The following is a 25,994-nucleotide window of genomic DNA, read 5'->3' as shown; positions in this document are numbered from 1 at the left end:
TGGAGGTCTGCAGCATCACAAATGTCAGTCTTCAGAAATGCCGCATGATGTCAACAGCTGAAGGCACTGGGCACTGCAAGGGCTATGGGTCCTGACAACATTCCAGCAATAGTACTGAAGATCTGTGCTTCAGAATTTGCCATTCGCCTGGCTGAGCTACTTCAACACAGCTACAACACTGGCATCAACTCAGCAAATTGTCTACCTATGTCCTCCACAGAAAAAGCAAGTCAAATCTGTCCCGGCCACTTACAGCCCCATCAGTCTTGCTTGGTCATTAGTAAAGTAATGGAAGGTGTCAGCAAAAATGCTACCAAGCAGCACTTGCTTAGCAATAAACTGCTCGTTAACACTCAGTTTGAGTTCCACCAGGGCTATTCAATATTTTTAAGTTGCAAAACTCTCCTGGTATTTCAGTTCTACAGCAGGGTTCAACTTCCATTCCAGTTTATAGTCCAGAAGATATCTTTCAGAAGTACATTACTCATGTCTAACTTTTTATGTTATGAGAGCAAAATTTTTCCATCAGGTACTAATGCTCTGCTGAAGGTAAAAGCACACCACACTTTGCGAGGTCAATCGTGACTTTACTGCAATCCCTTCACGTGATCATAAAACTGTCACTTAAAGTCATCTACATACCTCCTAAAAATCATCATAATTTTAACTGGTCATAAAACAGTACTAATAAATTTACATTTGCTTTAACTACTTTTTTTTTAATCATTCACACGACAAATGTGTGAATGGCATTTATTGCCCAGAGGGCAGTTTAGAGTCAGCCACATTGTTGTGGGTCTGGAGTCATATGTAGGCCAGACCAGGTAAGGATGGCAGTTTCCTTCTCTAAAGGACATTAGTGAACCAGATGGGTTTTTCTAACAATTGACAATGGACTCACGGTCATCATTAAACTCTTAATTCCAGATATTTATTGAATTCAAATTCTACCATCTGCTGTGGCGGGATTCAAACCCGGGTCCCCAGAATGTTATCTGGATTTCTAGATTAACATTCCAGCAATAATACCACCATCGCCTCCCCTGCTGAAATGAATCCAGTTGAGTCTGGAGGTTGACCAAGGATGCATAATGAAATTCTATTGAGTGGCTGTGTCAACAACCGCTACTAAGCTGATTTCATAGAGTGGTCTTGGAAATCAGCAAAGCATTCATAATGGGATTGCCTCAAACAGTTGCATAACAAAATCTCCAGAGCTAAAGACATTTAAATCTTTGATATGTGTCATCTGTGCAGGCCTGGAAGAAGGGAAACAAATTTGCGAACAGAGCTTAAAAAAATTAAATCACAGGGACTATTCCCATAGCCAAATCCAAATCACAGCACTTTATTCATTTCTGAATATCAGCACTGTTCAAGGCAGAACAGAAATTCCATTCATTGGATAATGTAGTCTACGTATCTAAACAGCTTTTCACTCTCACAACACTAGTCAATTATCATTTTTTATACAATCCCTACAGTGTGGAAACAGGCCCTTCGGCCCAACAAGTCCACACTGACCCTAGGAGCATCCCACCCAGACCCATACCCATACCCCTATAACCCACCTAATCTACACATCCCAGAACACTACGGGCAATTTAGCGTGGCCAATCCACCTAACCAGCACATCTTTAGACTGTGGGAGGAAACCGGAGCACCTGGAGGAAACCCACACAGACACAGGGAGAATGTGCAAACTCCACACAGACAGTCGCCCGAGGCTGGAATCGAACTCAGGTCCCTGGTGCTGTGGGGCAACAGTGCTAACCACCGAGCCACCGTGCTGCCCCTTTTCAAAACAAAGCCTTATCAATATTTCATAAAGCCCTGTATTAAAAACCATTTTTAACATATCAAGACACATGAATTCGGCAATGTCTTTTGAACTTTCTGATCAAGATTCTGGACTCCAGTCTAGAGATCCCTGATGGTTCATGACTCCTCTGAGGTATCACAAAATATGTCTCCATCAGAAGCCAGGTCAACTCCATCAGAATTTCAGGGTGTGTGAAATTTCCATCTTTGTAATAAAGCTGACAAGGCAGGATTGTTGTGTGCAGATTCACAATTTGTACCCGTACCCGTGCCATGAACAATTACTGGCAATGGAAATTAGGGATGGCAGTCCAGAATAAGGTCCTCCTCCTTTGTATTGCCAGCCCACCCTCCCTTCTGGCATGGAAAGAAGCATGAAAATCTGGTCCTTAGTGTCTGTCATCAATGAGGAGATGAGAGCGTGCATGAGCCATAGTTGATGGAAATCTGTTGCAGAGCAGCAATTTTTTTGTAACTTTCTAAAAATAAATTAATGTGCGTTCTGAGATGGTGTTCCTACATATTTGATTGCTCTCAATCATGGACATTGTAAGGAATATAAATGTTCAAATTATTCTCAAAACGTAGGTGAATTGAACACTTTCAGCTTTCAGATTGTTGCTTTCGTTTCGCTAAATGAAACAAAGAATGTGTGTTATCTCTCTCACTTGGTGAGCTGAATGTTTACTTTTTCTAAGCGTTATATAATCAGAGGTTAGAAATCAGACAACACCAGGTTATAATCCAACAGGTTTATTTGAAATCATATGCAATTGGAGTGGTGCCCTTTTGTCAGGTGAAGTGAGAGAGAAGCACACAGGCACAGAATTTATATGGAGAGAGATCAAAAGGCCATACAAATGGTGTGAGTAGAGTGTCGACAGGCCAAATAATAGATCTCTGCAGGTGATCAAGAGCACCAGGCTCTGAGAGTAAAGTGTCAACAGCTGAATAACGAGTGAAGGGATGACCCATAATCTGATTAAATGAGGCAGAAAAATAATTACAAAAAATTAAAAATAAGGTGGTGCTGGAGACAAACTAAATGACTAGAATAACATTAAAGCTGAAAGAACTGCGGATGCTGTAAATGAGGAACAAAAACAAAGTTGCTGGAAAAGCTCAGCAGGTCTGGCAGCATCTGTGAAGGGAATAAACAGAGTTAATGTTTCGGGTCCGGTGACCCTTCCTCAGAAGCTGCCAGACCTGCTGAGCATTTCCAGCAACTTTGACTAGATTACCATGATAGGTATAAGAGTTGCATGCCAAGGGTCTAACCAAAGTAATAAGTAACCCAAAACTGTACAAACTAATTAAGGTAGAGAGATCATAACAATTTATCAGGGTGATGGTGTCAAAACAGGATAGTAAGGAAGATTTTACAGATACAAAAGTGTGGTGGGGTCACATATAGGTTGACACAAACCTAAGATCACGGTTGAAGCCGTCTTCATGGGTACAGAACTTAGCTATCAGTTTCTGCTTAGTGATTTTGTGTTGTTGTGTAACTCAAAGGCCGGCTTGGAGGTCGCTTACCCGAAGACCAGAGACTGAACGCCCCTGACCGCTGAAGTGTTCCCCAACTGGGAGGGAGCATTCCTGTCTGGCTATTGTTGCAGTGTCCATTCATCAGAGGTTGGTTAGTTCAAAGCTAACCTTCTATCCAAACCAAAGCAATTACTATGACTCTCTTTCTCTCTCTCTTAGCTTAATGCAATTTTCCTGCCTCTCACACTCAATGCACATTTTCCTCACAGAATTCCCCAGCTCTTTTGCTAAAGTGTCATGGGATCATTGAAAATTTCATTCAAAAGGTGGCACTTCCAACAGTGCAGCAATCTCTCAGTGCTAGTCAGTTTCAATTTTTGCTTAAGGCCCTGAAGTGGGACATGACTTCACAAACCTCTGGATCAGATGCAAGAGTGTTATCATTGAGTCACAATCAAACCCAAGAAACATTTTTCCATGGTATAATACTCTTATGTGCTTTCTGAACATTTAAATAGAATATTTACATAAAATCAATGTCAATATCAGGTTTTAATTGATGTACATTGTAGGAAAACTGTAATATAGCGAGTTTACCTGTATATTGTTAGAGATGTCATCTGTCAGTGCCACGTGTAAAACTATCAGAGGCTCCCTTGGCATAGCATTGTGAGTAAAAACATAGCACCTTCGGTAAGGTCCAACTCGGCGTTTAATATCTGCCCAGTTTCTGACAGGATGCACTGCCTCATACCTGAGAGAAATAAATGTGTTTAAGCTATTTTCACCGGGGGACTGGAACTGAAGTAAACCCCTTTATAGGAAGGGGGCTGAACGTGAAAGGGTGCAGAAAAGATTTACAAGATGTTGCTGGGCCTGGAGCGTTTGAGTTATAGGGAGAGGCTGAATAAGCTGGGGGTTTTTCCCTGGAGCATCAGAGGCTGAGGGATGAATTTATAGAGATTTATAAAATCAGGAAGGCCAATGGATAGGGTGAATAACCAATGTCTTTTCCCTAGGGTGGGAAGTCCAAACTAGAGGGCATATGTTTGAGGTGAGAGGGGAAAGGTTTACAAAGGACCTGAGGGGTAACTTTCATGCAAGGGGTGGTGTGTGTAGGGCATAAGCTGCCAGAGGAACTGGTGGAGGCTGGTACAATTACAACATTTAAAAGAATAGATATATGAAGAGGAAAGATTTAGAGGCACATGGGCCAAATGCTAGCGAGTGGGACTAGGTCAGATTGGGATGTCTGATTGGCGCAGATGAGTTGGGTCAAAGGGTCTATTTCTGTGCTGTATGACTCTTTGATTTGATAACATAAAAAAGTTGCTCATAAAGCTCAAAAATACAACAATTAATTAGATCTCAAAAAACAAAATGCTTGGCCAGTAGGAAATAAAATAAATACTGCATACTCAGCTTCTGAGCACTGATAATTTATTAAAAATTCATTAAAAATAACTACAGGGATTGGAACTCTGGTTAGTTGAGCAGTGGAACAAGTTAGAAATTCACCCTAATCACGAGAGATCAAACCTTTTCAAAAAAAGACTCTTGGACCTAATTAAAATCAGACAGAAGGCCTTCCTATTCTATTTGCTGATGGCAGTCCTATCTGCTTAGTACAATTTCAGACAGGTCAGTGTAGCATGTACACTGTGCATGGTAGCTGTAGTCTACCTACAAGTAGAATATTTTTTCACAAGTATTTTTCTGTACAGAAAGTCAGACATATGAGTGTACTTAATTCTGGCTCACCACTAAATATATTTCATTTGAAGAGCTGAAATACCAAGAAAATGGGACTAATTGCTTAGCTGTTTTAAGCAGCCAGCACAGGCACAATGGGATGAATGGCCTCCTCCACTATGTATCATTTGATGATTAGTTTGGCCAGAAATTAGCTAAAAGTGAGCATTAAGTGAAGTAATACCATTAATTGATTTGATTTTAGTGAGACTGATCACAAATTAACTTGTAAGTCTGCTGGCAAAGTAGAATTGCTGTAATAACTACTGAAAAAAGTGATTAAGAAACACTTACTCGCTAATCTTCTGCAGCAGATCACAAGAGGACTGCCAGGTGATGCGCTCAAGGTTTAAGAATCCTATCGAAAACCAATCTGACAGCAGTGTCTTCAATATTCCATTCATTTCCTGAGATTCAACACAAAGTCTGTGAGTGAAAGTGACCAACTTCAGAAGCTTACAGCAATATTTATTTCTGATAAAACAATTCAGTAAAACCACATAGACTGCCTTTAGGTGGCCCTGTCATCGCCATTCTCATTATTGCTACAATGAACAGCATTCAAATGTTCTATTAATCGACCGTACAGTTTGACTAATGGACCCCTATCAGATGCCATTACAATGCTATATAAAACAGCAACTAATGGAACACTCACACATGAAAAATTGCATTTTTATTTGAATATGAACAGACTGCATTGCTTCTTTCTAAACCAATATTTTAGTCATAATGAATAGTTCAGGCAAATTTAGACAAATGCCTCTGGTTCCATGAGATTTGTATTCAAAATAGATTTTATTCATAAGCGCAAATACAATAGTGCTATTACCTGGAATAAGATGCAATATCCAATAAGGCTGGTCAGAATCACCTGTACGGTAGAATCTTGGAAAGCTCTACCAATTAGGATTTCAATGCAAATATCTCTCAAAGATGGATCTGTATAGAGAGTTATGAGCAAACTAAAGACCAGCATATATATATTTTTGCCTTATATATCTTTACATACACAACTAGGAATTTTTAAAATGACCCAAAAAGGACAATCAACATATTTAATTGAAACTATTCAAAGATTTGCAGTTCCACAAAAATGATCATCTTTGCATGTAAAATTCGAAAGCACTGATAAAAATAAATGCATTCATTTATCTCATGGTTTTCATGACTACTAGACAGCTCAATGCACCTTATGGTCAATGAAGTACTCTTTGAACTACAGACACTGTCACAATACATGAAATGCCACATCTAATTTGCACTCAGCAAATACCCCAAAACAGCAATTTGATAATGATCAAATAAATCTGTTTCTTGTCAGGTTGATTAATGAGTAAATAGTGGCCATATAAATATTAATGAATAAATTCTGAAACATTCAGATGCAGCACATTCTTAACTTTGTCACGATAACCCTGTGAACTTGATATTAGCAACGTCTTCTGACCTACGAACGATCCTTTAAAGGGTTACATTACATAATAATTTGCAAGAAATCAATATAAACAAAAGGAGTGCTCCAAACAAAGTTGGACCAATTTTTATGAATCTAAATAGTCTGTTTTGGGTTATGAATTGGACACTAAGTTCGAAGTAGAAATCTAGATATACACCTCCACTCTCTATGCAAGGACAATACACCCCATGGCACACAATCTCTGGCTAAGCTCCAGGTGTTAGAATCGATACGCAAAGCATCAGTAAAATAGACTATAATTATATTAACTATTTATTATAATTTCAGGATTGCTGCACGTGCAATTTTGTTATTCACAAAGTAGAAATTAAGATAATGCCAAAGCTATCCCACCTGCTCAAAATCAGAGCAATATGTTGACTATGCTATTACCATGTGTTTAGTGCATCAAATTTAATTTTTTTAAAAATCCTATTTAGGACATTGAAGAAACAAAATTCAATTATTCCCAAATTTATGGAGGTCTAGTTGTGAAAAATATTGGAACTAGCTGAAAACAAACAATAAAAATTTCTCACAAGCTAAAAGAGAAATTGCTGGAAAAACTCAGCTGGTCTGGCAGCATCTGTGGAGAGAAAGCAGAGTTAATGTTTCAGGTCCAGTGACCCTTCTTCAGTACTGAATACCTACAGAGTTTATCCAGCAATTTCTATTTTCTTTTCTGATTTCCAGCATCCACAGTTCCTTGCTTTCTTAATAGAAATTCCTCTGCTCTTAGAACATTATAAGTTACAATTGTTATAATTTCAGTAAAATTGGATGTGAGAAATGTTTCGACATAAACCAATTTTAAAAAAAACATCTGATAATACAATGGTCAGTTATAATCTGAACTACAGTTGTGTCCAACAATATTTGGTTTCTCCTGCAAATGTCTATAATGACCTGGTGAGATGGAAAAGCTATGTACATTGGTTTCTTTTTGCAGAGTTTATTGACTTATTCAGTCTCACAGCTCCGATTCAACATCCTTTGCCATAGCTGTTTCCCATTTATATATGTTTGAAGGCCACCTGTTTCTCATAACCTTTACAACAGCATTAACAAACCTTGAACTTGTGACTGACAAGGCAATAACAACCAGTACTCTCTCAGCGCTGCGTTTAATTGACAAATTAAGTTACATGCTGAAGCCCAAAACTGGGGATTGAATGAGCAATTAGGGATCAGAGGGCAGAATTCTATCACTGAACCACAGCACATTGAATTGTTTTGCACATGCTGGAAGGTCACCATACAAACAGAATGACAACAATGCACAAGCGTCCTCAGGTGAATCTTTTCCACATGGCAGAACTGTCTAAGACCTAGGGCATAAATTTATGGTGAGGAGTAAGTAGTAGAGAATATCTGAGAAAACCATTTTTGGTAGAAATATGGAATGCACTGCCCGAGAGGGTAGTAGTAGCAGGTTCTCTTGCAACATTTAAAAAGCACGTGGATGAGCACTTGAACTGCCAGGGCATAGTAGGTTATGGACCAAGTGCAGGTAAATGGGATTAGTGTAGTTTGACGTTTGTTGGTTGGCATAGACACATTGGGCTCACAGTTCTGTTTCTATGCTGTATGATTCTATGACGTCAGTGCATATGAGACTGAAGTCAATTTGTAGGATAACAAGCCTCTGTGAGTGCACATTCCAGCTGGCAAATATACTGCAGTTACCAATTTGAAGTGCAACTGCAATCAATGTAACAGCGTGATAAAAAGGTTTGTAACATCCTATATAATCAACAGTTTCAATCTCTGCATGGCACACAGAACACAAGCTAACAGAACACAATTATAATGATTATTGACAAATAAAACAGATTGGCCAACTTACATGCAGTCAAAAACATTTTATGTTGCTTTAACTATTTAAAATAAATTCTCAAATAATTAAGAGTACACAAGTGCTAATATATATATCTATCTTGACCTCATGAACAAACAAACCTAAACTAGAAAGTTTTTAATGTCCCTACACTTGTGCAAACCTTTCATCAGATTCTTCACTGAATCCACATATAGCTTTCAAAAGCTATTAAAAACTAAGACAATTTCTTTCGTTATTTTTAAACCAATAAAACATTTAAACCAATAAACCAAATATTCTAATGTTGCACTGGAAGAGTCATCATTGCATAACTATCAATCCAATTCAATTTCTTTTCCTAGATTGGTTCAACTTTGTAAATTCACACAGCATCGACAAATATAAAATGTGTACTTTGATAAGGCACACCATCATAAAATTTGTTGCAAAGCTAAAGGAAAAGCCTATTTCCTAAAAGCTAGAATTGGCCTAGATCCTACAGAATATTAAAGCTTCATCAAAAATATGATAGACAACATTCATCCATGGAGATGAACATTTTAGATCCTCTCAGCTTGCAGCAGGTTCTACAAATACCACTACAAATGTGTTAAACGATGCATTCATTTCTTTCACTTGTAAATAAAGCTTTGCTGAGAAAAGGAGCATGAACATTGAATGCCCAACCACATCACTAATGATGCCAATCAATTGGCATTGTTGATGTAGAACAAAGATGAATACATTTTAATGCAGCACTGAGTTTAAAGGACACCAAGAATTTTATTAGTTTATGGTAAGACTACAAAATACTGTAAGTTGAAATTTTCTACTTAACTTGATAAACATTTTTGAATACAATGATTGGAGAAACAGCAGAGATTTAGCAGAAAGATGCTAAGAAAGAGACTTCATGTGGAGACTAGAGAACCTTAAGTTGTTCTTAGCACAGAAGAGATAAGGAAGGTTTTATAAAGGCATTTAAAATAGAGCAGGCTTTCTAAGAGTAAATAAGAAGAAATTATTCCAAACATGTAGTAGGTCAGTACAAAAGATATAGATTTAAGATAATTAGCCAAAGAAAGAAGGGAAATAAGGAGAAAGGTTTTTTTTGCCTAGTAATGCATGATATGTTCACCAGAGATCCCCATAAGATTCTGGATTCAGGTCAATAAGGGTGGTATTAGCAGTGGGATTGAAGGCTATAGAGAGAAGGCAGGAGAATGCGGTTGAGAAACATATCAGCCATGACTGAATGGCAGAGCAGACTCAATGGGCCGAATGTCCTAATTCTGTTCCAATATCTTATGGCCATATGGATGGGATTCGCTGAGGGGGTTGGGGGGATGTGGTCAAGGAAGACACAAGTAGGAGATGTTGGAGTCAAGGACAGAGGTTTGAATTCTCTCCTCTTCCTGGGTGCCAGGTCCTTTGATCATGCAAGGAATGCCGTTGGAAGAGGGTCCCCCAGCTGCCAACCTCCTACCTCCTGGCACCACCACCGCACCATTGAATCCCATTTAATCTCCAAGTCACCACTAAATTCGGGCTCAGATTCAACATCCTTTGCCATAGCTGTTTCCCATTTATATATGTTTGAAGGCCACCTGTTTCTCATAACCTTTACAACAGCCAACAATGTTATAGTTGGCATGGTAACAGAGAGCAGCCAGTGCCTGATTGGCTGGCAGATTTCTTTGGATGGGATTCCTGCCATTGGGATCTTAAATCTTAGCGAAAGCCCGATGAGGGCTAGATAACTGGCTTGAACTGGTCAATTGTGGTAAATTCCACTGAATGTGGCTGCATTTTATTTGTATGTATGACAAGCAATGTGGCAGTATGAGAACTACTATTGTTTCTGTAACTTGTGGATCATCTGGGGATACATGAGGATGAGACACTCCCAATATTTAAGATGACTTTGTTTTGGTTTTAGTTAACATTTGACCCTTTCAGCTCCTCACTCATGGCATGTGGTTGTTGCTGGCAAGGGCTGGTGAGCTGCCTTTGTAAACAACAGCAGTTTGTGTGGTCAGGAAAGGAGATCAGGCATTCTCCGTCCCTGGGTGACCGTGCTTGTAAATTGCTATTTTAATTGGACAAGTGGGTGATTTGCTGAAGATCTATTTTAAAAAAGTAATTTTGGAAAAGAATTATAACAATTGTAACTTATAATGTTCTAAGAGCAGAGGAATTTCTATTAAGAAAGCAAGGAACTGTGGATGCTGGAAATCAGAAAAGAAAATAGAAATTGCTGGATAAACTCTGTAGGTATTCAGTACTGAAGAAGGGTCACTGGACCTGAAACATTAACTCTGCTTTCTCTCCACAGATGCTGCCAGACCAGCTGAGTTTTTCCAGCAATTTCTCTTTTAGCTTGTGAGAAATTTTTATTGTTTGTTTTCAGCTAGTTCCAATATTTTTCACAACTAGACCTCCATAATTTGGGAATAATTGAATTTTGTTTCTTCAATGTCCTAAATAGGATTTTTAAAAAAATTAAATTTGATGCACTAAACACATGGTAATAGCATAGTCAACATATTGCTCTGATTTTGAGCAGGTGGGATAGCTTTGGCATTATCTTAATTTCTACTTTGTGAATAACAAAATTGCACGTGCAGCAATCCTGAAATTATAATAAATAGTTAATATAATTATAGTCTATTTTACTGATGCTTTGCGTATCGATTCTAACACCTGGAGCTTAGCCAGAGATTGTGTGCCATGGGGTGTATTGTCCTTGCATAGAGAGTGGAGGTGTATATCTAGATTTCTACTTCGAACTTAGTGTCCAATTCATAACCCAAAACAGGTTTTTAAAAAGAAGTTACACTTAAGGAACCTTGTCTAGCAAACTTTATTCTACTGGCCATTTACAGACCAACTCCATTTATCTCACAAGGTGAGGTTGCGATGAAAGATATGTGATTTTAGAATTTAGATTTTAAACTAATGGCATATGAGTGTTGGTCTACTTTTGTGAATTCTAAACAAAAATTAGATTATTAATTCTAGAACCAAGACTCTAAAACCATAAGTAAGAGGAGCAAGGATCCCTGAAGTGTTAAAGGATGGTTTATATTACAGGCTGTATGGCAGGAGTGAAATAAAATTAGCCTATTAACTGCAATAGAACTTAAGATGAGCGATGTTTTATTAAATTAGTTCAAAACCGTGAAGAATCAGTCCAGAGGATCTGACTGGGGTAAGATGCAAACATAATATCTTCTAGAGAAAGGAGATTTTCAAAGCAGGTAAGGAAATGGACTATGTCAGTGAAAGAGCGTAATTCGTGAAAATTCTAGAAAGAGAATTTTGTTAGAAATTTGTATTGGCTGTTCAAAGCGGAGAAGATCTAAGCACTTGGTCGTGAGTATTCAAGCATAAAAGCTTCACAGCTCAGAGGATGGGAACTCAGAAGAAGCACTTAAGTTAAACCCTACAGTTCGGGCAGGGAAGGATTGTACAAAGAGAATTATATTCACTCTGAGCTCCTATAGATGTCTAATTGGGTTACATAGCAATCTTATTTGAGATTTTTCATTCTTGGTCTTGCTCTGACATCTGATTTCATGGATTTTCCTAAAGCAGTTGATGTGGATTGCATTTCAAAGTGGTTCATCTTAAGTAGGCCTCATCCTTTAAAGCAAGACAAGGGTTACATATGCCTTATAACAAGATCACCTGAGTTAACATGAAAGTGCTCTTTTTCCCAGCATTACAGAGGCTTGAAACTTGGTGGAATATGCCTCATTATTTTCACTGCTTACTATGTTGGGCTGTTGCAATCATGTCTTTTACCATACCAAGATAGATGAATTCTAGCGCTGTTCTAATTTGTCTTTGTCTAATTTCATAGTCTGAACCTTTGTGTATTTTTAATTCTATGACTGGTTTCCATGTTGATAAATTCAGGTTTCTGTGCTTTCTGATGAATTTCTTCAAACACTGCTGTTACTACAGATGTTGAGGAGTGGATGCTACATTGCCTGTAAAACCTACATCTTCAATCAACATGTCATCCAGTTGAAATACAGTTTTAATAACCATCTCTTCAACATTCTAATATATGTAGCAGTCAGCAGCTACACAAAATGTGGCTTTTGATAAGACACAAGCCATTATGAATAAGATGCATTTTTCAATTTTATTTTCATGCATCCAACTTGCAAAACACTCTTAGTTGACTCCTATGTTCTACCCTCCAAAAACATAAAATAATCCACAATTCTGCCAATAATGTTTGAACTCCTGATGACCCATCACCTAGCCTACACAGGCCCATGGTTAAGTATCGATTTCTATAAATCTTGTCTTTCTTAAAAGTCTTAAATGGCCCTGGTTTTCCTTCTCAACGCCAAAACAACCTCCAACTCCATAACTGTCAGATACCTGTGTTCGTTCGGTTCTCACCTCTTGAGCATTTCCAGTTTTAATCACTAATCCTAATCCTTCCTTTCCCAAAGCTCTGAAGCTCCAGAATCCCCTGTGTGTCTCTGCCTCTCTATCTACTTCTCTTTCCTCCGATAAGACGTTCCTTAAAATATTATTCTTAGATCGAGCCTTAAGTAATTTATCATAATATTTCTTTGTGTGCCTCAGTGTAAAGTTTTGGTCTTATGAAGTGCATTGGAATATTTTAGTACATAAAAGGTACTATATAAATACAAGCTATTGTTGGCACAAAAACAGAAATTGCTGAAGAAACTCAGTAGCTCATCTGGACCTTTTTGCTTATAATGATTTCAATGGTCAGTGTAATTACATCAGAAATTTTTCAGTGTTTAGTGTTTCCTCAGAGATACACGTTCTTCATCCTTTAGAGCCAGAATCCTTAAATTTCATCCAGACAAAATTTTCTGAAACCAAAAATGTTACTTCAAGTTTCAAGAAAGGAACTTCTACCTTTAATTTAGTAACATTTAATTAAGCTGCAAGGTTTGAATTATAAGGAAAGGCTGGATAGGCTGTGATGTTTTTCACTGGAACCTAGGCGGTTGAAAGGTGACCTTAATAAGGTTTATAAAATAATGAGGGGTATAGATAAAGTGAATGGCAAGTGTCTTTTCCCTAGAGTGAGGAATTTCAAGGCTAGAGGGCATTTTTATTAAGGTGAGAGGAGAAAGATTTTAAAAAGACATGAGGGGCATTTTGTTTTTGACACAGAGAGTGATTCCTGTGTGAAATGAACTTCCAGAGGAAGTAGTGAACGAGGGTGCAGTTACAACATTTAAAAGACATATAATTATATGAATAAGAAATGTTTGGAGGAATACTGACCAAGCACAGGCAGGTGGGAGTAGTTTAGTTTGGGATTATAGTCGACATGGACTGTTTGAACCGAAGGGTCTGTTTCCATGCTATGCGACTCTTAGTAAAGACTACTGTCAATGGGCATAGCAGAAGTCGATCTGAAGAATAGTCACTGGACTCAAAACATTAACTCAAGTTTTGTCACCATAGATGCTGCCAGATGTGCTGAGTTTCCCCTGCAATTTCTGTTTTTATTTCAAATCTTCAACATCAGTAGTTCTTTGTTTTATTTTAGCCATTGCTTTGACTTGGTATATTTCGAAAAGTATTTACAATTGAGTCCTTTAAACTTGCATGATATTTTTTTCCAAGGCCAGTTTGCGCATTGTAAGGGTGAGAAGGTTCTCCTGTAGATTTAGAATCTACTAATGCCATACATTGTCCCGATTCACCAGGCAATCTATAGCCTTCACTGACACTACTGTATAGCAAGTTGATTTAATAGGATTCTTGCCCACCGTTATCAGTGCAGCTGACACTTTTTTAACCTGAGGCCTCATTTACAATCAGTTAGCAAGCTGCAGTGTATAAAACAGTCATTCAGCTTGCTGGATTAAACTCGTGGGCCAGATTACTTTACTAGCACATTCTCCAACCAGTTTGATCATAACATGATTCGGTGGTGTCCTGGGACTGCTCTATTTTCTCATATAAGGGGCCAGCCAGCTGAATCAAATGGTTACATGACATCTAGCAACTTTCAAATTGGTGCTAACCACCTCTGTGATACTAAAAAGGCAGTAAAGCTTCCATTTTGAGCCCAGTTAATGCCGGGCCAGGCATGTTAAAGTCAATGTAATATAAAGATAAAATATTGCAAATGCTACAAGTCTGAAGTAAAAATGGAAATTGCTAGAAAAAATATTCAGGTCAGGCAGCATCTGTGGAGAGCAAAACAGCTAAATTTTTCAACCCAATGACTTTTTGGTCATAATGACTTCAAAGATCAGTGCATTACAAGGGAATTTGTTTCAGTGTTTAGTGCTTCCTCAAAGGTAAATGTTTAGAGTCAGAATCTTTAAATTTCATCCTGACATTTTCTGACATCAAAAATGTTACTTGAAGTTTCAAAAAAAGAAACTTAATTTTAAAAGATGCAAGTAAAGACTATTGTCAATGGGCATAGCAAAAGCAGCAGCTAGAAACTAAGACATAGCACTAAGATGAAATAACATCTGGAAATATAAAAGTCACTGGGCTACAGTTGCGTGCGGCTACTGTTGCGTGCAAGCTAGTAAATTATTTTTGATTTTTTAAAAACATTTTTTTCTGAAGTCTACAAACATTCCAACTATGGGCTACTTTTACTCCTAAGGTGTTATGATCCTTATATTTTGATGTTCATGGTTGTCAATATAAACATCAAAATATAAGGATCATAATACCATAGGAGCAGAAGTAGCCCATTCAGCCTCTCCAGCATTCAATGAAGTCACGGCTGGTCTGAATTCTCAATTCCACTCTACTGCCTTATACCCCGAGATTTCTTACTGATCATCGCAGCCTTGACAATACTTAACAACTAGTTCTCTACGGTAAAGAATTCCAGGGATTTCTTATCCTCTGAGAATAATAATTCTTCCTCATCTCCATTTTAATGGTTGAATCCTTTGTCAGAGATAGAACCAGTTTGATCCTAAAATGACCAGGTGGGATCATAGGACTGCTTTATTTTCTGGTCTGAGATTCTTGCACAAGGGGAAAGAAATTCCCAGCATCTATCCTGTCAAGCTTCCTGTTTCAATAAAGTCTTCTCTCCTTTTAAACTCCAATGAGCACAAGCCCAACCTTTCCAAACTCTCCTCTTGAGAAAATCCTTCTATATCCAGAATCAACCTAGGGACCTTTCTCTGCATTGCCTCCAATGTCAGCATATCTTTCCTTACATAAGGGGACTAAAACTGTTCTCAGTATTTAGAGTATATTCTGACTAGTGCATTGTATAGTTTTAGCAAGACCTTCCTATTTTTGTACTCTACTCCCTTTGAAATAAAGACCAATCGTCCATTTTCTTTCCCTACAACCCACTGCACTTGGATGCTAGCTTTTAATGATTCATTCACGAGGATCCCCAAATCCTGCCATGCTGTAGTCTTACCCTTTTAATATTCAACCCTTATAACCTTAAATATTTCCACATTATATTCCATCCGCCAATTTTTGTCCACTCACTTAACCTGCCTATATTCTTCTGTAGACTCCTGGAGTCATCCGCAGTATTTGCCTCCGACCTATTTTTATGTGCTCCACATAATTGGTGACAGTCCATTCACTTCTGTCATCCAAGTAAATAATATGTATTGGAAATAATTGTGGCCCCAGTATTGATCCCTGTGACACTAGTTACAGGTTGCCATTCTAAAATTGACTCTGCTGGGTAGTTCCCTGAGCAGACTGTCAAAGTCATTTAGTAGAACCAGGACTTTCCAACGAGCACAAGACATCACTCGGCTGGTGGTGAGAAGGGCACTACCTATGAGATCCTTCATGTATGCCCAGGCTCTCTGCACCACCACATGCTGCCCTTGAAGCGACTGCAGGAGGTTGAGACTGTCATACATCTCCTTCTGGAATGTGCCTTTGCAAAGGAAGTCTGGAGAAATATACAGTGCTTTTGTTGGGGTTTGTCCAGAACAGCTCCATGACACAGGACTCTGTGCTCTGTTCCCCGGGACACACACCGAGACAAGCAACGACTGCACCTGGAGGACCACCAACTCACTGAAAGACACTCTTTGGTCTGCCCAAAAGCTGTTGTCTTCCAGAGTAAGGAGCTGACACCAACCGAGTGTTGCAGACTTGCACATTCCAAGGTCCCCCCGCCCCAGTGCCTCAACTATATGTAAACATATTCTTGTACAAGTAAGAAATGCCTTTGGTTTGTTTGTTGGATACAGTCAAACTCCAATGTTTGTTTGCTTCTTCATATGCTACTATACAGAACCAAACTGCTTCAGTGACAATGTATGTATATAAAGATATTTTATGAACGAAGTATATTTTTGAAATTAAAAAATGAGCTAGACTCTGAGCTTTAAACACTGCAACACATCAGGTGGAGAGTTACTTGGACGTTGTGTTTTAGAAGGCAGTCACATTTTTTGGACTAACTGCATCAAATTTGATCAGTGACTATAGGTGAGGCAGGTAAAGGGATCCAGGAGGTAGTCCTGATGCAGCCTCAGCACTTGAGCTTGTCTCACAGGTTTACAATTCTTGTTCCCTGTATGCATGAGAGTGGGGACTGTACGGAGGATGAGCAAATTGACCATAATACCATGGTACACAGAGCCATTCAAGAAAGGGAGAGAAAAGAAAAATGTAGTTGTAATTGGGGATAGTATAGTCAGTGGAATAGACACTGTTCTCTGTAGCCAGGACCAAAAGTCCTGCCTGTGTTGCCTGCTTGGTGTCCATGTTCGGGATATCTCATCTGGGCTGCAGAGGAACTTGGAGTAGGAGGTGAAAGATCTGATCGTCATTGTCCACATAGGTACCAACGTTATACGTAGAAAGAGGAAAGAGGTTCTGCTGAGGGAATATGAGCAGCTAGGGGCTAAATTAAAAAGCAGAACCAAAAAGCAATCTCTGGATTGCTACCTGAGCCACAAGCAAATTGGAACAGGGTCAACAAGATTAAATAGATAAATACACGGCTCCAAGACTGGTGCGGGAGAAACAGGTTTGAATTCATGGGACATTGGTACCAGTACTGGGGAAGGAGGGAGCTGTTTCGATGGGATGGACTCTACCTGTATCGTGCTGGGACCAGAGTTCTGGCAAATTGCATAATTAGGATTGTAGATAGGGCTTTAAACTAAATGTTGGGGGATGCTCTAATGTATGAAAAATTAAGGAAACTGTAAATGCGGGAGCTCAGCGGAGGTTAAAATTTCCAGAAAAAGTAACAGGTCAGACAGTATGGAAAGGGTCATGAATCTAACTTCAAGCATTGCAGATAAGAGAAGAACTATGGGAGGGGGCAGTCAATACAGTAGTGAGGGTGCTGCAATTAAATGCACACTTTTGGAATATTGTGGGCAGTTTTGGGCCCCCATATCTGAGGAAGGATGTGCTGATCTCGAAGGGGTCCAGAGGAGAATTACAAGAATGATCCTGGGGATGAAGGGCTTGTCATATGAAGAGCAGTTGAGGACTCTGGGTCTGTACTCAATGGAGTTCAGAAGATTGAGGGGTGAATCTGATTGAATCGTACAGAATACTGAGAGGCCTGGATAGAGTAGATGCGGAGAAGATGTTTCTACTAGTAGGAGTCTAGGACCCAAGGACAGGACCTCAGACTGAAGAGACAATCCTTTAAAAATGAGACGAAGAGAAATTTCTTTAGCCATAGGGTCGTTAATCAGAGGACAGAGATAGAATGGTTCTTGATTGATAAGGGGATCAAGTGTTACAGGGAGAAGGCAGGAGAATGGGCTTGAGAAACACACCAGCCACAAGAGAATGGTGGAGCGAATGGGCTGAATGGCCTAATTCTGTTCCTATATCATGTGGACCTATGGTCCAACAAGTTTCACGACTCACTTCTGAGGTTCCCTTGATTCTTTTTACCTCTTCTTCACAAGGAGTTGTTGGAAATTACAGGAGTTAAGTTTGTCCATCGTTCCACAATTTTAGAGAGTAACTTCATCCACACTATGCAAGATGGCAGAATCTTCTCTCTAGTTCTGGCACTGGATATAAGTCAGTATAGAGGCATGAAGCACAGAAAAACTCTTGTATCAGCCCAAGTGGCAGTGCAAACCCATTTGTACCAAAGTCATGTGAATTGGTCAGTGCAAAATAACATCCATTACTGATATCTCCAACAATTAAAAGAAAGAGAGCTGTTTCTGGCTATGTGCCATTTCAGAAATACATTGTAATGATGAAATGGCTTCTGAAAATTGATTCCGCAGACTTATAGTAACATCACAATGTATGAAATATCAGTCTCTTGTAATCAGCTTACCCTCTTAACACACCATTGCTGTTATTATCCGACATACAGCACTCACTCACATTATGTTTTCCCCTATTTATAACAGTCTAATTAAAAGCAATTTATGTGTATGCAAAGACATTTCACCTTCACAATAACTCAAACTGGGTAATGGAGTAAAATAACAGAGTTCAGTCAGATGCCCTTCATGATTTTGAGGAGGTAATTGTATGCAACTTTGGCTTCATTAGCAATGTTGCGTTCAAATACAATGTGCAAAACTAGCAAGAAATCCATTCACATGAAATTCCTTTGTTCACTATTTTACAAAATGGTATTAACATATTCAAGCAAATATATTCATAAAAACTTATGCAATCCATAGTGATTCATAGTCAACAACTTGTTTGAAATGCCGTCACTGTTGTTATGCAGATAAACGTGCCAAATTATGCACTGGTTTCACAAACAGCAATAAGGATCAAGGTTTTCCATGGAGACACTGGCTCCTCACATTGCCTGGAAAGTCAGAAGTGGTTCTTTTGCTGCTGGCCATTAAAGACAGAACATAATCTCATGTTGTTCAGGCAATTAGTTTCAGCTACCAATGTTCAGTCTTAAGATATTCCAGCTCTTCAGTACCAGCAGAGCCACTGAGGGCACTGGCATGGCTAGGATTGCAGCATGCCCTGTCTGAGCAACCACTCGGGAGGCCCAGAGAAAGGCTGGGTTAGAGATCACCATGACCAATGAAGGCAACCCTGGTAAGAGGGGTAAAGCACAAGAGTATGGGGAGGGGATGCTCTCAATTGCTTGTAAAGAAGACAATATCCCACACTGCTCCCACAAAGCAGAGTGGTGTAGGTTTGACTTTTTCAGGCAATGCTGCATGTTCTCAGAGACTGACTTCAGAGCCTGCACATGGATTATAACAAGATTGAAGTGAAGTTTGAAGCAAAATATTTTGATAAGAGAAGTAAGGAAAGACAGTATAGGATATGCAATTTTAAAGGGGATGCAGAAGCAGTGGTAGCTGGGGTATATGTGCACAAATCATTGAAGGTGGCAGAGCAGGTTGAGAATAAGACTAATAACGTATAAAAGATCCTAGCTTTTATAATTTGAAACATGAAGCACTACGAAAGTAAGGAAGTTATGATGAACCTTTTATAAAACACCAGTTTAATCTGAACTGGGATATTGTTTCCAATTATGGACACGTTTTTGAAAGAATGTTAAGACACTGGAGGGAGTCCAATAAAAGATTTATGAGAATGGTTTCAGAAATGAGGGACTTCAGTAACGGCAAAGGTGGAACAGAACGTTGATAGAATATTTGATAGAATTGCTCAAAAATCATGAGGGATCTGAACAGAATATGTAGAAAGAGAGGAACTGCTCCCATTGGTGGAAGTGTCAGGAACTAGAAGACACTGATTTAACGTATTTGGCATAAGAACCAGAGGTAACATTGGGAAATGCTTTCCTATGCAGTAAATAGTTAGGATCTGGAATTCATTGTTTCAGCGTGTGGTGGAGGTAAGACTTAGGCATGGCTTTCAAAAAATGCATTGGATAATTATAATGAAGAGAAAAAAATGTTTCAGAGCTACAGGCAAAAGGCAGGAGAGTGGAATTAGCTGAATTCCTCTTGCAGAGAGAACCAGCATGGTTGCATGGCCTGAGTGGTCCTTCTCTGTTGTATCTACTCCATGATACTTTGCTCCTCTAACATCTTCCTTCACAGGCAAACATCCATCAATTTTGATTCTACTACTCCAAATTTCTACATCACCTACTTTAGCAGAAACATCAGCTCATTCAAATGTTGTTAAAATAATTACACAAAAATGTGTTAACAAACATTACTGATATATTATACTTAACAATTTCTATTTATCTGAACTTAGGTGGTGATTTTGCACTTTAAGTTAGTTAACAGACATGAATTTACTCAAACAGGGCATCTTGTAGCATGTCTGTTGTGTTTGATTTTTATTTTCTAGGCCTTCAGGTCAAAAAATCTGCACTGCAAATTGCTGGAAATGCAAGCTGATAACAGGAGTGAGCAGTCTGGGGCATCTGGGGGCTTAATAAGTAATGGAACGACAACAATTTGTCTCCTTAAAACAATGAAACAGAAGAATGACAGGGAGGGAAATAAGACAAATTAAAATTAGATTGAAAGGAAAGGAAACTTTGAATGGAGACAGGAGATAGAAACAGGAAACAAAATTTTAAGTAAACTAAAACTGAAGAACAATTTACTATCAGTAGGAATAAGACTTGAGTCTCATATTTTGCTCTACTGGACCAGGGAGATGGGACTAAATTTAATGACCTTCCTTCACACCGGTGACAAGTTGGCGGTGGAAATGGGACATTTGATCCGGGGAGGGCGACAAGTCAATCTGATTGCCTTCTTCCCACTCCAGGAGTCAAGGTTGAGGGCTTTCAAAGATATCTAGCACAGAGGTCAGCAACTAAGACTCCCCACCATATCCTCTCTTTCAATCTCTATCGCCATCTCCATCTCCATCTCCAAAGATCTCTCATGACACCTGTCATTATTCACATCTATCTGGGCCTATGATGGTCTTAGGCCTTGAGTGGATTCATTACTGGTAGCAACTACTGCCTCCCCGTGGCACCGCCTATCAATGGACTAGATAGTCACTCCCAGAGGGCAGGACTTTCACTCGGCCCAGGTCCACCATATGGTTAAGGCCAACCGCTGCCCCAGTTATGTGCATTTCCAAAAGGCAGACGAGATTCCCATTACTTTCATTAAATACTGCTCACGAATTGGCATTACAGGAACAAAGTAACAAGAATAGGCCATTCACCTCCTTGAGCTTGTTCCTCCAATCATTCAGATTATGGGTGAATGTATCCTGATTGCATTCACCTGCCACATCCCATGATAACCCTAACTAGCAAAAATCTATTGATTTCAGATTTTAAATTATTAAGTGCAACTAACATATACTGGTTTTTGTAGAAGACAGTTCCATATTTCTTGACTAAAGTAATTCTGATATTTTCCACTAAATAGCCAGGTTCTGATGAAAATCACATTTGTCCTAGAATTCTCAGGTGATCAGTGGAAAAAAAATTTCTCTTTATCCACCGTCAATTATTTCCATAATCCTAAAGCCTCAATCATAGTCTTTTAAACTTTTTTTTAATAATCTAGAGCCTCGAAGCCTGTTTGACTTTGCCTCCTATTGTAACCCTTGAAGTCCTGGCAATATTCTGATAAATGTGCACTGCATTCCTTCCAAGGCCTATATATCGCCTTTAAGATGCAGTGCTCAGAAATCTACACATGTTCTAACCAATATTTCATTTACCTGCGGCAGAATCTCATTCTTTTTACCATCTAGCTCTCTAATTATAAAGACTTGTATTTCCATTTGGTATTCATAGCTCCAGCAAAATTTTCTGACACATTAACTTCGGTTTTACTTAGTCATTGTAAGCAAATAGAATGACTGGGCTGGAAGTAGTCTCCCAAAAGGGACTGAACCCTCATGTTAAAAGTGCAAAGGTCTAATGTTTGAACTATCCGGATTGAAGGTTTGCATTCCTTTAGCCCATTTCATTATTTCTTCCACCTGATGACTACATTTTATTAATTTATGTGCACAGATCCCAAACCTCTTTAGACTGCCAATGTTAAGGTTTTCACTAGTTATCAATTTTGGACCAAAACAGGATGATAATGACAGTTACAGATCTGTATTTCTTTAATCAAGTAGCCTTGAGACTAGGCCTTTGTTGGACCACTGGAGGTCAAACACACTCACTTCACACTTTAAAAGTAAATACATCCCTTGACTTGTATCAATCAAGTGCCTAATGGATGAATGATTTTACAATTCGAAATCAAGTGTAGGATTTAGGGTATCCAAACAAACTGAACCAAGTGTAGAATTGATTCAAAGTCATTAGATACCACTGTAAGGAAATCTGGAAATAGCAAAAGTGCTGGGCCACACAGAGGTTGCCGGGCCAAAGTGCTGGATTAGGCAGATGCAGCTTGTCCCTATGTTGAAATCTGTATGTGCAACAGTTCTGTCCTCACACTTATTCTAACATTTTTTTCCCCAATTTATGCTGGCTTTTGTGAAGCTAATGGCAGAGTGATTCAAATTTTCTTGCAATTTATGAGATTTGTACCTCATTACCTCTCCTGCTTGTTATAATTATTTTTTTAAACAGCTAATTACAGCATGTTAATATCTTTAGTAACTGGTCCAAACAATACCCCTACTCCTAGCATATCAGCATCTGTTCTTTTAAATGATTAGCATGCATGCACTTCGTGTTTTCTGTCTACTATGTTTGTCACTTCCTTACTGCTGAATCTAAGATTCAAAACTAACTCCACAACTTGACAACAAAAAAAATCAAGACTGTATCACTCAGTGCAGTACTTAGAGTATTGTGCTGTTTAAGGTGCCTTCTTTCAGATGAAATCTTAAATTGATACCCCCTCTGCCTTCTTTCATAGGTGTTTCAAGCAATTGCTTATCCCTCAATCAGCATCACAAAAACACAACGTTGAGTCATCTCATTGATGTTGGTGAGTGCTTGCTATGCCCAAATTTCCAATTCCAAATCACAACAGACTACACTTCAAAAAGTTCAATATTGGTTAGAAATAGCCTCCAGACAAACAGTTGTGGTGAAAGGTGCTATACTATAGACATAAATACGTAAGATTTCATAAAAAGGGATAACAATAAAAGTAAGATGAAACCTTACAAGCTGGTACTATATGACACATTTTAGCAGGCATGACCTTGAACACTTCATGGGGCCATATCAGCAGAGGTATCCGCCTTGGCAGCAGACTAGAGAGTATAAAAGATTCCTGAAGGCAGGAGAAGAGAAAGACCTAGGATGGAAGATTTAATCTTTTTAAAAATTCATTTGTGGGATGTGGATGTCACTGGCTGGCCAGCAGTTATTGCCTGTCCCTAGTTGCCCTTGTGAAGGTGGTGGTGAGCTGCCTTCATGAACTGCTACTGTGCACTTGCTCTGGATTGAACCACAATGCCATTCTGGAGGGAATTCCAGAATTTTGCCCTAGTGACAGTGAAAGAATGGTGAACTTGAAGGCTATGGTGTCCCCATGTATCTGCTGCTCTTCTCTTTCCAGATGGAAGTACTTGAGAGTTTGGAAGATGCTGTCTGAGGATCTTAGGTGAATTTCTACAGTGCATCTTGTAGATAGTACACACTGCTGCTACTAATGAGCGTTGGTGGTGAAGGAAATGGATGATTGCAGAAGTGGTGCCAATCAAGCAGGCAGCTTTGTCCTTGGTGCTGTCAAGCCTATTGAACGTGGCTGGAGCTGCACAAATCCAGGCAAGTGGGGAGTATTCCATCACACGCCTGACTTGTGCCTTGTAGATTGTAGACAGGCTTTGAGGAGTCGGGGAGTTACTCGCTGCAGTATTCCTAGCCACTGACCTGCTCTTGTAGCCACTATGTTTATGCAGTGAGTCCAGTTGAGTTTGTTCAATGATAACCCCCAGGATGCTGATAGTGGGGGAATTCAGGAATGGTAACACCATTGAAAGTCAAGGGACAGTGGTTAGATTGTTTCATATTGGTGATGGTCATCACCTGGCACTTGTGCAGTGTGAATGTTACATGTCAGCCAAAGCATGGATGTAGCCCAAATCTTGTTTCTGTTTATGGTACAAAGAATGAAATGTAAACAATGCACACAATCGCAAGGGAAAGAGGTTTTGGGTTTTCTGTATGTATAAAGTTCTGTTTAGCCAGCCTAAATCAGACTGACTTGGTTCGAATAAACACAAATTGAACCTGATGATCTTCCCTGTGGTTTGTATATTGTATTAATCACAACAATATAAATGCAAGACTTTGTTTTTATTTGGTTGGGTAGCCCCTCTTACCCTGATTTGAGGGGTGTCCGCTGTTTTGCTCTGCAGGCACTGTAAGATATCCGCCCGCAAGTCAACAATAAACTTCACTCCTCCCTCCAGACGGCAGATGTGGCTGATGAGGAATTTATAGCGAGGGGTTAGCGAGTACCGCAGCCTGTCCTCGGCCTTCAGCAAAGTGCCCAGATCCCGGCTCTGGGCCTCCTTCAGCCGGCCGCACACCTCGGACACCATGCCGTGGTCGGTGCCGTAGTCGGCCGCCAGCTTGGCGAGGAAGACCGGCCTCTCGGCGTCTCCCAGGCACCGGTAGAAGCGCACGAACTCGCGGCTCGGCGCTTCGTGCAGCGCCGGCTTCTGCCGGATCTCGTAAGGGGGCACGGCCGCCACCGTGCGGCGGAGGACGTCGTCCATGTCGGGGCTTGCGGCGCTCGTCGAGCCTCCTCGGGGGGTCGGGGACAGGGTCAGCCAAGCAGCAGCCGCCGCCTTCCGGCGCTGCGCCCACAGCAACGGCCAGCGCACCATTTTCCCCAGGCACCGGGCTCCGCTGCGCCTGCGCGCGGCCTGGTTGCCCTGGCAACAGCGGCCTGTTCAGGCCGGTTTCCCCCTGAGCCAGGGCAGGGGGCAGGGGGCGGGGCGTGGGTGGGGCGGGGTTGGGCAGGGGATGGGGAAGGGATAGAGGGAGGAGGGATAGAGAGGGAGAGGGTGGGATAGAGGGAGGGGTTAGGGGTAGAATCCCTCCTCCAAATCCTGTCCCTTTACCAAAGGTGGCAGGTTCTCCTCAAAGACACACAAATGGGCCCCAGGTGACACAGACAGCTGTTATAGCTCCACCCCCCACCCAATCCACATTTATGGACTGACTGACCTGCATTTTCAATCATGGCCCTCAAAATGCCAGCAGAGACACGGGAAGGAAACTCCAGGCTTCGGAAAATGCATTCAAGCCCCAATTAATATCAAGAAAAATAATGAATGTGTCTGCAAAATAACTCTGACCTCAATTTTATAATTCTAAACCATTCATAAGTCCCACCCCTGGCTGCCTCCTCCCTATATCTGCCATCTCCTTCAACCCAAGACAGAATTCCCAAAATTTACAAGAACAAAGATCAGTACAGCACAAGAATAGGCCCTTTGACCCTCAAATCCAGCATCAACACATGAGGCCTTTCTAAACTAAAAGCTTCTTGTCTCTGTGTTCTGTATCCCTCAGTTCCATGCCTATTTATGTATCTATCAAGATGTCTTTTAAACCTTGCTATTGTAACTGCTTCTACCACCTCCTCTGGCAGCACTTACCACTGTCTGTGTTGGAAAAGCCTCCTTTCACTTTATGTCCACTAGCAATTGACATTTCTACCCTGGGAAAAAGACTCCAATTACCCATTCTATCCATACTCTCATAAATTGTAACTATAGACACATCTCAATTTTAAAAGTCTCAACCCCCGTATCTCCTTCAATCCAACAAGA

The 25,994-nt window shown here is 39.9% G+C and overlaps 1 protein-coding gene across 1 annotated transcript in view; it reads right to left on the bottom strand.

Moving 5' to 3' along the window:
- mlycd (malonyl-CoA decarboxylase) overlaps positions 1–25,076 on the bottom strand; it is a 36,825-nt gene extending 11,749 nt beyond the window's left edge. Inside the window, exons 1-3 of the mRNA XM_048606107.1 lie at positions 24,534–25,076; positions 5,356–5,468; positions 3,907–4,063 (exon numbers count right to left, since the gene is read on the bottom strand). Of these exons, the coding sequence (XP_048462064.1) occupies positions 3,907–4,063; positions 5,356–5,468; positions 24,534–25,043 (780 nt within the window). The 5' untranslated portion in view covers positions 25,044–25,076. The remainder of the gene's footprint in view (positions 1–3,906; positions 4,064–5,355; positions 5,469–24,533) is intronic.
- Positions 25,077–25,994: the final 918 nt, after the last annotated feature.

Source organism: Rhincodon typus, chromosome 15, assembly GCF_021869965.1.
Source record: "Rhincodon typus isolate 14 chromosome 15, sRhiTyp1.1, whole genome shotgun sequence".
Taxonomy (NCBI): domain Eukaryota; kingdom Metazoa; phylum Chordata; class Chondrichthyes; order Orectolobiformes; family Rhincodontidae; genus Rhincodon; species Rhincodon typus.
Note: the sequence above shows the minus strand (reverse complement) of the source record. Positions and strands in the feature narration are given on the sequence as shown.